Raw genomic sequence first — 12,596 nt, forward strand, 5'->3', positions numbered from 1 at the left:
CACACTGCCCAGGTCGCCTGAAAGCAGAAATTCAGCACACGCCATTGACTTCCTACCAAACCCTCCAATGACGGAGTCTTTGCACGATTTTCTTATAATCCCATTCTTTCTGGAATATTTTGAAGCAAAGCCTTTTTTTACCTACTTTTTTGTTAAACTCAAAAGGAGCCTTATTTTACCACAGCATGAGAACCTGGAATAAAATTATTACAGCTCGAATTTTAATTGTCCAAGTACACATACAAAAATTAAGCAATTAAATATTTAAAAAGACATTTAATTTTTCACTTCTACTCGAATGACCTGCAGAAGGATTCTCAGGGGTAGGTAAGAAGGGATCCCGTGCGCAGCCACTGTGCTTCTGAGTCATCACGGATCTCCCTTCAGGTCTATCACAATTACACCACAGAAAAATGTGAGAACCGCTGATGTGGTTTCAGTGCACTAGTTCTTCCGACTTATTTGTAAGAAGTCTCTCTCTCTCATGTAGGAAAGGAAAACTAAAATAAAAACAAAGTTTAGAGGAGCTGAAATATCTTGGTACTTAGAACTAAATGCTACGCTGGACAAACCGCAAAGCAGTGCTGTACGCTTACTCACCTCTTTCAGTTTTTTGGATTGACAAATCCATTTAAGCTTACTGGAAACAGTACAGAAACTTCAAAGCAGGAAAACAGCTATTAAAAATTATCTGACAAGAAGTGACACTTCATCTGCATCCACAGTATTTAATTTGTTTGAATAATATAGTTACAGATAAACAGGTTCACTCCATATACAATTACCGATACCTTTTTTTTTTAATACAGCTCATATTCCAGTACATCAACACTATTTTATTTACAAGGTATTTATGTACATTAACATCTTTCTAAAGTCAGTGCATTTTCAGTAAGTTTTATACAATAATTTACAAAGTGAATGTAGTTAATAGTTAACTTAATAAATTTACTACTAATTCATGAATTAATTTAATTTAAAAAATTAATTACAACCAATGTAACAAACACAGAAGATCAAATAACATTAGTAGATTGTGCTACCTGCTTAAATAAAACATTTTTAAAGTAAATCAGTTGAAATTCTTTCACTTTTCATGGAGTTTGCGTAGGGAGGAGTAGACAAATGGGTACTGAAAAAAGCTTCTAACCTAGAAATTCACAAGTCATGTTTGCTTTTCTGCAGTCTCAATGTTTAGACCACTTTAAAGATAAAAGACCACGTAGGGGAGGGAGCAACACTTCTCCAGTAAGCCAATACTTACTTTGGAACCGCTCTGCTGTCCTCAGAGAGGCACAACCTCCGACAAAGGCTGGGAGGTTTTTGCCCAAGTAAAGACAGCCAGATCAGCTGATATGATTTCTTAAATGGATAAAACTCATATTTCTGGAAAACTATAAACTTACTGGGAGATTTGGCATTCTTGTAAAACACATTAAAATGAATCCAAACATTTATTTCGGAGATCAACCGTGTAAGTATCAATTTTGTTAGTGAAGATACAAAATGTAAAGAATTTGGAAGATGACATATGACAAAATTAGTAAGCTGCTTAGATTCAGCTGAAGAACAAAAGGCCGGAAAAGAGAAACTTTTATCTTCATTCAGATATGCAAACTATTTAACACTGAAATTGTTTAAAGAAATGCCTACTCAAAAAATAACCATCTTTTTTCCAGTCTCTGCTAAGTCTCAGTCATGCTTTCCTTCGTGCAATAAGCCCATTGACTTAAAAGAGCATGTTGCAAGGGCACGGAAAGCAATTCTGGTTTAATTGCAAGTATGTGCATAACCTGTTGCAAAAAAGAAAGCTTGAAAAGGCAACCAAATTTTGGAAAAAAAAGAAACTCCATTAAATTATGAAACCAATAAAAACCCCCATCCATGAATGCTACGATAGCTACCTGACAGCCACAGCTTCTTATGTGTTTGAAATACACAGTGGATAATTCACAGCCATTCACTCCAGAGCCCTTACAACAACAAAAACAAACTATGTTTTTGAATTTAATTATAGGAATTTTCAAAAGTGCAAATTTAAAAAGCAACACCAGTCATGAAACATAAGCTCAAGCATCTTTCCTTCCAAAAGCTGGGAACTCTTTGTGCAATGTGCACATTTTAAGACACCATGCGTGTAATCACAACTACTCTCTTCAACCTGAAGTTTCTTCTTGAGGCATCTCAGAAGGTTGAGATGGCACCCCTCAGGCAGAAAAGCCGTTCCTGAAACATGTTGATCTGCACAGCCAACACGTGGAGAAAACACGATTATAATCAACCATTCAAGCGTAGAAATTAATCTCTTCTCAAATTATGATTTGGTTGTGCTCCCAACATACAGAAAGAAAGCAACTGACACACATTAGTGGTGGCAAAACTGGAAACTTCTCTTACTCTTGATGATAATTCTTTAAGTTTGTGCACTTGTCATTCTCTTGCTTTCCCTGTTTTGCCAATAAAATGCAATAAAACTGCAGGAAAAAGGAGGTAGCAATATCATGTTGTCCAAAGACAACACTACAATTTTTTTCCCCATTATCTTAAACCTAAAGAGAGCCTTAGGGGTTTGTTAGAACAGTTGGTAAACTCTACACTACTTCGTTCAGCTCTTATTTGGACTATTTAATTTAGCTCTTATTTGGTCCTAGTCGGCTTTTCTCAAACCATTTAAAGGCCAATGGCAGTCTCAGCCTGATGTCTAACATCAGAAATGTTTAGAGCATGTAGTGAGATAACAGAACAAAACAATACTATCTTTATATTAACTGCTATTTAGTTAGGGTTTTCTTTTTGTGCTTTCAGATCACAGGGGACAATAACTACACTTAGGTTTATCTGTTTCAACAACATTTTCGCCAAATGTAAGTCTCAGGATGTTTTCCCTGACGTTCTCAAAACAGTCCATGGAAGATCACCTGCTTACTGTAAAACACAGTACTTCTTATAATCCGACTCAAAATCTTCATCCATGCTGCTTGTGTCTGCCATCTTTTTGCCGTCTATCTTTGGCAGAAATTGTGCATAGTCCACCCCCTGCTGCTCGTAGAAAAGAATGTAGGCAGAGTCGGTGTCGATTTCATCGGGATGCAATTCCTGAGAAAGAGAAAAACGTGGTCGGAAACATGCAATGGGACAATTGTGTGACTGCCACTGAACTTAAAATACACACAGCTGCCCTAGAAACAGTATTTTTAACTGGCTGTTTACAACAAGAAGGATCACATTTTCTGTCTCCCTTATTAGACTTATCAGGCTCCATTATTTACTTTAAAAGTATGACAAATTTTATGGTGATAAATGCAAATACTTAGAAATGTTGGAACTTAAGTATTCCATAATTGACTAGAAAAGTGCTAGCATCATGAAAAAATATTCTTGGACTTCCATTTTTAGTAATTTTTCCATCTTTTTACAAAATAAGCTTCTTTCCTTAACTACGGTGGCAGCTGATGAACAGATGTTAACTTGAAAAACATCTCATGTACAATTTCAGTTAACAATTTTAATATTTATCCGATGCAACTTTCGCGATGCTCATGATTTCAAAGAACAGTCCTCAGCAAATGTAAATGTCTTTGGCTCTACATAACCAAGATGAACATCATTTGCTACAAAAATAAACGATTTACCTTACAGCTACTGTCATTGTAGCAGTACCACTTGTTGTTCGGGTTTTTGGCGTAAGTGACATAATGACCCCCTCCCATAATTCCTGAATGGCACTGAAGAAAACAAAGAAGAAACAAATTCTGGATCAAACATCAAAACTCAGAATTCACAGAATAAATGATCCACAAACACAACGACAACGGTCCATGACAATCTATACGCCTGGAGCTGACTAAGCTTACATACTCCAGCAGAAAAAACATTATGCAGAGATATACTTTTCAGTTGTACTGTTTTATGGTAAATTTATTTTGCTGACAAAGGCTCTACTTTGTTCTCCTTCTTGATAGATCCCTACTTTTTGCAATGAAAACAACAGAGTAAATGCATTTAGCCAAAACAATGCCACATAGTTTACTTGCATAAAAAGTCAACTTACCGAAATTGCATATAGATTGTAAATAGGGTTAACACATACTTCTTCTCTTTGGTCATCTGTAATATCGTCCTCGCTGTGGTTATCAATTTGACCATTGATACTGCCATTGCTATACGCATTCTGCTCACAGATGTAGCCGTTGGCTAGAGTCAGCTCACTGTCCTGAGCCGTGTACAGTTCGCTCTGGCTGCCACCCAACATCTGCCCTCTGGTAAGAGCATCACCTTGATCAGAAGTAAGTCTCTGTTCCTGGTCAGTACCGTTCTCTTTACTTGCATCCAAATTTTCTTTGCTACTTGACAGTTTGTTTTTACCCAGTTGCGGTAGTCGCAGACGCCCTTTACCTCTTCCTAAAGTCCTTGGGCTACTATTTGGGCTACTGTTTTTACTTGAAGGGCAGCTGGTTCCACTTTTCCTCCCCAAAGACGGAGATGCTAAAACAGAAAACATGTGGACTGCTAAGATAAGTAAACACGTAGTCTAGATATTTATTTTTTTAAAAAAAAAGGTTGGTTTTTTTTTTTTAAATAACCGAACACAAAAACCCCCACTGTTTCACCGCAACTAACGAGTAATATATAAAAGTTCACTGCAACTAACAAGTAATATATAAAAGTAAAACTATCTTTGCACACACATATACATACACCCATAAACTGAAATTTAACTATTTTATGCAGGAGCACACTCACTCTAAATCCAGCCCACTTACCCAAGCAGACAGTGCCAATGTGTGTTGTCACCAAGTAACTTTTTTCCTTTTTTCTTTTATGGTAAAGCTTCGCTAAGTTTTCCAGGGCAAACCACAGAAATGAGTGTTTCAAAATAAATGCAGTGCTTTGGCCAAACAAACGTTATCATTTTGTTCATAATATAAATTATTTTTTTCCCCTCCAAATATCAGCATTGATTGGAATTTTCCCTAATTATTACCTACCTTTGATATTACTCAAGACAGTAGTGTTAAGGGAGGAGGGACTTCTGTTCAGTATATCGCCTTCTCCTGGTGTGTAAGTGATCTGCAGATCCATTTTTCGAGACTCCCCCTGGAGAGGCCGGGGTTCAGGAAAGCTGTCAACCTGGAGCGTCAGCTGCTTTCTTTGAAAATGACTTGGATCCCTTTGTACCAAAAAGGCACCTGGGTCAAAATTCTCTCTGGGAAATTTAACAATTTTCTGCGATTTTATCCAGCGGCCATTAACGAACTGAAATCTTTTCAGGTGAATGATCTAAGGAGAAACGTGTTTGAGAAAATTACAGGAGGACAATTACACCACAGTGAGGAATTTCACTGTTTAGAAATAATTTTTCCCAAAACATACACATTTTATCATCTGCAAATGTAAACCAGTAACAATGCCGCAATGTGACAATTTGCATTTAGGGATCAAGCTGGTAAAATATGGAACTAATATTTTCATGGGGAAGTGATGGAAAAGGTTGCTTCAATTCAGTGATCAGCACTGTGTGTTTTGAATAACCTACCAAATTTGAAAAGCAACAGATGCAGGTGTAGCACAACTAGACGAAAGATCATGTTACCGGAAAGACTGCCTAAGCGTGAACTGTATGTCAGAACAGATGACACTGAATGCAAAACACCACCATTTCCTGCAATGTATCAGCTAAAAAGATTCAAAAGGATTTGAAGTTTGTTTTATTTGCCTGCATTACAGAAATGCGTGAAGCAAACTAAGTCAAAGCCTCTCCTGAGACTGGGAAGAAAAGCAAATCATTTTATTCAGCTCAAGGAGACATATGTAGCAATTCAAATTTGTGATCAATGTACTTTGGGTTTGTTGCTGTAGAGGAAAATTACATGAGATCATACCAAAATAGGGGGAAGTCTCCAAAGATCCAGTTTTTTGGTGGCCAAACAATGGGTCTTGCATTTGGAACAGTAGTACATCTCATCCTCCCCCAGTTCTTCCTCACTGGTGAAGGCTCTAAGACAACTATCCAGATTGATGGGCTCTGCTTGAGCTCGTCGGCTTTGTTCAACACTCTCATGTTCTTCTACAATCTAAAGTGAGATAAAACTGTATCTGACTCGGAAACATACAAACTGCTCAGAAGAAGGCTCTAGTCACAGCATCATACAAACAACATCATATAGTTAGTTAGGATTAAAGATAAAAACTAGATGCACTAAGTTTTAGCAGAAATCTTATTTCAGTTATGAAAAGGCAGACATACAAATAATGCACTGTCCATATTCTTGGGTTCTGCTTAAAATTTATCCATAAAGCACAAGTTTATAGATTCAACTCACAAGTTTGAACAGCTATTCTAGACTAACTCAGCTATAGGCTTACCTTTAGTTATGTTCTGTTGACTCAATGAGGAAATACATATTTTGTAATACATTGTGGAGGCTGGATCAAAAGCAACTCACAACAGACTGGAAAATACACTACTGTGGTTTCTTAAAAGCTTCCCTTCCACATTATGGTTCCGTAAGAGGTCTAACATTAACATATTAATTTATCCAGAATATACTGTTCAATGATTATTGACTTTAGTTTAACAGAAAATGGACAAACGAGGCATCAAATTAAAAGAAAAAAATTGGTGAAAGGGCTTGTGCTTCAGATCTATTAACAAACAACAAAGGGTTTGCAGTGAAATTTTACCCGTTCTTGCGACGTCTGGTAGCGCAGATGGAGTGCTGTTGGATCCCAGTCTACAGCAATGTAAGCATTCCCAACACAAGCTCTATCTTCTGTGCACTCAATTTTACATCCACGGCAAAATCTAAATCAAAAAGTTAGATGTGGTAAGTAAACTGTCCGATAACTAAGTTCTACGTTACTGCACACTCCAACTCTGCTCCTTATTTTGTAACATCTGCACCCTCGAAGTTTCAGGCCTTGCCTTCAATGTAAGAGAGGCATTTTTATAAAACAATAATCAGTGTCAGTTTGCTATTTTACTATAAAACTTTAATAGAGATGAGAAGTGGAAGCAGCTGGGTGAACTCAACCATCTACCTGTGTATAATGCTGACCAAGCCTACCTACGACACCAAAAAACCATGATGTTTTGTCTCCACAAGTATTTTACAACATGATAGCTAATGTACTTTATTTATATAGCTGCAAGAGACTGTTTTTCAAAATGAGTATATCTTCTGAAAGGGTTCCTTCCAGAAAGGGTTTGAAATTTTCGTTAGCATGTCTTTGTTTAAGGAAAATTCCAAGTGTGCGTCCAGGGTGAATTTCTTATTGTCCACTTTAGTTCTTACTCTTCTTACTTCTTACTCTTACAGGAACTAGCCAGGGTAGGTGATTTACATCTAAAAGTCTGGGTTTGTATGAAAACCCCACAAATCATCCAAATACGTACACGTATGTGCCTGGATATATACACACGTGCACACAGAATACTGTAAGAGGTTAAGAGGTTTTTGATGTTGTCATGTCTGTCTCCTAATTCACAATTTCTGTGTCAGCAGAGCTTTCAGCTCTTCAAGTCATAAAAGCTGCTTTACAGGGAAAGTCTGTCATGTGAGGGTTTGGGTTCAATTAGATTCTAGATTCTTATTGTTTGATATTACCTCTGAAGTCTGAAATGTATCAAAAATGCGTTACCATAAATTCCATTTCTGCTGGAGTGATTCCCTTCCTTAAGTCTAAAAAAAGGACAATTTACCTGTACCATGGGCACCAAGCACAAGAATTTCCGTCCTTCTGAACTACCCTCAGGGTGAAGGGGTACTGATAGCCCATGCTGTCGTCACTGAAACAGAAGAGAACACACCCCGAAACATGAGCACTCATTCAGACTGCCAATTTCCTTCCTTCACTATGCTTGCTATGGTTGTTTACTTTAAAAAACACCACGAAAAAACGCTTCAGAATTACAGGCAGAAAGCATTTGGGGTAAAAGCGCAGGCAATTGTTCCCAAAGTTGTTGACATTTAAAGCTTAATTATACATGGAAAAAGCATATGTTCATTCAAGAGAGGTATTATGAGAAGTCAAAACTGATAAAGATGAAGATGAATAGAGTTTTAAATCTTGTAAGGAAATCTGTGCCACTGTATTACACCATTCAAGCCAAAGAGTGAGATGGCAAACTCACCAGTCCTGTGCATGATTACTGGCTTCCTGCGGCGGGAGAGGGCTGGCAAGCCTGGAAACCTGGATCCACACTGCATCATACAGGTCTTTTTTCCGTGTATGAACTGTACAAGGAACAATTAGCGGCATTCCAAAGAGACTAGGGCGATTCTTCTGAGATGAAAGAAAATACAATTCTGTCCGCATCTGCGAATGTGAAATAAAATAATAACTCAGATATAAGTATGCATTAACTCATGTTACCATAATTACTAGGACGCTGACCTTGTTACTTATTTCAGGCTTTGGCAATTAAAATAAAGCATTAATTCTATTAAAAGTACTCCATTTCAGCCATTTTTCCAATATTAAATACTATGAATTTTGATCATTGACTCGAAATTGCCTGAAAACTTTTTGCATTTTATGGTATTATGGCAGCGTTACTCAGGCATTAGACCCCATCAGCATGGATCTGTATTTCAACCATATACAATATTTTCTATTTCATATGACACATATTTCTTTCTTTTCCCATCGCCTGGTAATATTGTAAAGCAGATGTGCACCTAATGATGCTAATGTATGTCCTAAAACGACCTCTACACTAGGCACGCTTATGTTTGCTAGAGAAAGAAAACCTTTATGTCTAAAGAAGGTACTGCAGAGCTGTACACAACTTATTCCAAGCAGACAACTAGCCTTCATCTACATTTCCCATTTATAAGAAAGATTTAACATGCTGACTTAATGACACTGAGGTACAGCAAACGGCTACTGTCTTGCATAAATTTCGTACAATTAACTCTTTCCATTGATAAGATTTTTGATAATGACAAGCGTGGATTCTTGGAACAGCTTCCACAAGCTACTTTTCCTGGTTTTTAAGCTGTATAACTAGCAGCTTGTAATGTCTCAAAAGCATGATACCGATCACCTACAAGAATCTGCAAAATCTGAATCAAGATAACAGAGATGACAGTGATTAGAGGCCACTACTTGAGAAAATAACGCAAAAAAGCCTCATGCACACACAGAGCAAAGAGGGAAGTTGAATGGTCTCCTGGCCCACATCCACCAGGCTCTAAACATCAACAGACTCTAAAGCCTGGACACAGCGCACACAGAACGCGTGGCTATTTGAGGTGCTCAGTTAGCCAGCTTTGACATTTAGAGTTCAACTTAACTACAGATGCTTTTACAAAGAGTAATTCACGCTAACAGAACGACACAGGAATGCACTATGTATCTTCACTCTGTTTCTGTATAAGAAATAAAGCTTTTGCACATAATGGGAAAGCAATGCATTTCTAGTAGCTCCTCTAATTAGAACTTTTTCTGCTCAAAGAATCTGGAACATTTAATCAGGGAGTTAGCGAACGCCCAAGTATGCATCTCAGCATTAAAGAGCTGGGAAGCATGCCAGTACTAAGGAAAGAAAAATACACCAACATTAGACGTTAGGATTTAAATTTACGAGAGTTGTGTTTCTGTAGAACTTGACGGTCACTTAAGAGAGAAATGTATTCATGCTCCTTCTTCTTAAGAAATAAAGATTAATTTATCATATGGACATTACAAAATCCTCACTGACTTTCTCTCAAAGCATGTTATGCAAACAGTTTATAACAAATGCACAATCTACTAACCATTTTTCTGTGGACTGCGATTATATACCCTGTGCATGGACTATCAGAGAGCAAGGGCACGTGCCCGTTGAGAGTCCAGTTGGCAAGGTTACGCTCTGTCCCGCATGGCACTACCGTATTTGGCATTCCGTTCGGAATGAGGGTTGGTTTCGGAAGGTCCCCATTCATCATTATGTTGGGTGCTCCGTTAGCTGACGGCCCAGTTGAGACATCTGTATAGAGACAATTACATTCTCAATTATCTGCAGTAACCAGAACTGATCATAAGATTTTTCCATTCTGTTCAATGCGTTTCATGAAGTATCTTCTACTTTCCTTAAGACCAACATCTAACCTTTTATTTGCCTACAACTTTGCAAAATCAGAGCATGCAAGTGCAAAGAATAACAGAGGTGTTTACAACCCGTGTATGAAACCTCAAACAATAAACCCAATACCAAACACCATGCTTCCAATCTTTTACATGTCCTGCCTTAGAGCCAATCCACAAGTAACAAATATTTTGTGTGTTTCTTGTGTTTGTAACTAAAAGAAGAACATAGCGATCTTCAAACTGCCATCCTGGGCATCATCCTAAGAAGGATCACAGACCATCAGTACATACTGAGACTGCTCACCGCTTCTTTGTGGATCAGAAATCTTAACTTATTTGTCTTTTCTTTAATAGTCCTCACTGTTTACTTATTGCTAAGAAGTAAGGTTCTCTCCTGAATTTCCCCAGTACCAAAGCATCGTGCATTTTAAATTAACAGGAAAATAAATATGTTTTCTTTTACCTGTCTGCACAGGACTTGATGCCGATGTAGGGGATCCTGGAATTGGTATTTCAAATGCACACAAAAACCCACTCACTGATAACCGGACTTTCTGGTTGTCTTGAGGAAAATTCTTCATAAAAAAGGGAAAATTAGTCAGACATGTATATACTTCTGTCTGTGACTCCAAACACGTTTTGTTCTTTCAAAAACAGTGTATGTCTCAGCTCATCTCTCCCCTCCCATCTACTTTCTTATGCCTTTCTGGAAGGTAAAAAAGAAGCCAACAAGCACATCCCTTTGCAGATCTCTGCAGCAAGACCTGAGAGTTATTAATGGTTCTCTAAACAGACTGGCAGCACTGAGTTTCAAGCAGTTTTAGTCCTATTCAATGACAGTAAAAAAAATTATGTATATACACACACATATACATACACAGTATAGAGAACTAAGCCAGTCATTACTTCTGCCTCTGACATCCTGACAGTGTTTAAACTCATCACAGCACTCTAACTTGAGATTTATTACCTCAAGAGGATTTTATCCTTTTTTCTTTTCCTAAAAATATCATTAGTAATCAATTCAATTAAGCTTCTGCAAGCTTCTACTTCACTATTAATTTTGTTTACAAGTGGTTTACTTTGGTTCGGTTCAGTTTGATTTTAAATCTGTTTAAAGCAAGCCAAATTACAGTTTAACAACAAAATAAAAGTTCACATAGAGATATAACAGAGTTTTTTATCACACTTTTAATTCAATTATTTTACAGTTCTTGTAAGCAAAGCATAATGTCAAAAAGAATGAAGTAGTATGCCGATGTACACAAATAACAAACAAAAATACCACAAGTACATTGCAGCAATGATTAATTTTTTTTTTCTTCTTACCTTTATATTGGAGCTATGCACTTCTGCAAGTAGAATCTGTTCCGGTTTTAGCCCACAGAGTTCACTTAACTGTTTTTTCAAGCCTGTATACTTTTCATCCATGTTCAACCTCAGGCCATATCGAACAGGAGTAGTACCATCTAATTTAATTACTTTAAAGGGGAAAAGAAACACACTGGTCAGCAAACTAGGAAAGTTTTAATGAGAATAATACATTACAGCTATTTACTTACCAGAAAGTATTTTTTTCCCCACTTAAAAATATGATTTATTTTTTTACCAGTCTATTTTCAAGGTCTGCAGACAAATCTCTTGCTGCATGGACAGCAGAAAATGGTATCAAAATTTGTTTCACTTTTTAATCATCCTTCCTTTTGCCTCTTTTGCAACAATACGTGGGTTCTTCATAGTATAGTTCATGACCTATAAAGTATTTTTTGTTTGCATACTCCCCCCAGCCCTTCTTTTTCGCTCTAGGCAGATTTAGGGCAATCTCCACAACACAGTGAACAGAAGGAAAGTTCTCAGAATTTCCAGTTGACATGTTTCTGTATTAAGTCCTTTAGTCGAGACTGAAAATGGGCCACCTATGCTTTGTTTTTAAAGATTTTATTTCAGTTTAACTGTATTCCAATGAAAATTCTGGTACTCTATTATATTAAAATAGCTATACTATTTTTAAGCGTAAGTGCTAACACAAACAAAATCTGGATGTTTTGTAGCTGTGCTACATACACAATTTTTATTTTAGCAATGACAAGTTTATAGGGAGTTAAACACTACTACTCACCTGTAATTTCTAGGTGCATGTAGCTATCCATTGGCAAAGGCAAGGACAAAAAATTGAAAGGGTCAAATCTAACACTTATATGTCCACAAGTTTTACATTTTACTTGTGACTTCAGCTGCCCATGAAATAAATCTACAACAATGGATCTGTTTCTTCTCAGATGGTTTTCCCAGGCCTAAAATGAAGCACAAAAAAACCAATACGAAGTTAGAAACTGAAGACTACTTGCTTGAACTAGAGGAAGGAGGATACGCTGGAAGACCTCCGAAGTTCTATTGGCCTACAGAAGTCAAATTATTTCCATAGGAATTGTTTACCAATTTCTAATAAATCGGAAGTATTTAGCTTCAACATGAGTAAAGAAAAGTTATTTCAATTAACACAATAATCAAGACATGACATC

General features: G+C 37.1%; 1 protein-coding gene across 4 annotated transcripts in view; it reads right to left on the bottom strand.

Annotated features, from left to right (window-relative positions):
* Window positions 1-702: 702 nt before the first annotated feature.
* Window positions 703-12,596, bottom strand: part of USP32 (ubiquitin specific peptidase 32) — a 77,639-nt gene continuing 65,745 nt past the window's right edge. For all 4 annotated transcript variants that reach the window (XM_063341240.1, XM_063341241.1, XM_063341239.1 and 1 more), the window contains 12 exons: window positions 12,194-12,368; window positions 11,404-11,555; window positions 10,538-10,649; window positions 9,762-9,973; window positions 8,135-8,319; window positions 7,703-7,789; window positions 6,685-6,805; window positions 5,883-6,074; window positions 4,989-5,280; window positions 4,052-4,485; window positions 3,633-3,725; window positions 703-3,096 (listed from right to left, as the gene is read on the bottom strand). In XM_063341240.1, the coding sequence (XP_063197310.1) occupies window positions 2,923-3,096; window positions 3,633-3,725; window positions 4,052-4,485; window positions 4,989-5,280; window positions 5,883-6,074; window positions 6,685-6,805; window positions 7,703-7,789; window positions 8,135-8,319; window positions 9,762-9,973; window positions 10,538-10,649; window positions 11,404-11,555; window positions 12,194-12,368 (2,229 nt within the window). In that variant the 3' untranslated portion in view covers window positions 703-2,922. The remainder of the gene's footprint in view (window positions 3,097-3,632; window positions 3,726-4,051; window positions 4,486-4,988; window positions 5,281-5,882; window positions 6,075-6,684; window positions 6,806-7,702; window positions 7,790-8,134; window positions 8,320-9,761; window positions 9,974-10,537; window positions 10,650-11,403; window positions 11,556-12,193; window positions 12,369-12,596) is intronic.

This window comes from Chroicocephalus ridibundus, chromosome 7 (assembly GCF_963924245.1).
Source record: "Chroicocephalus ridibundus chromosome 7, bChrRid1.1, whole genome shotgun sequence".
Classification (NCBI taxonomy): domain Eukaryota; kingdom Metazoa; phylum Chordata; class Aves; order Charadriiformes; family Laridae; genus Chroicocephalus; species Chroicocephalus ridibundus.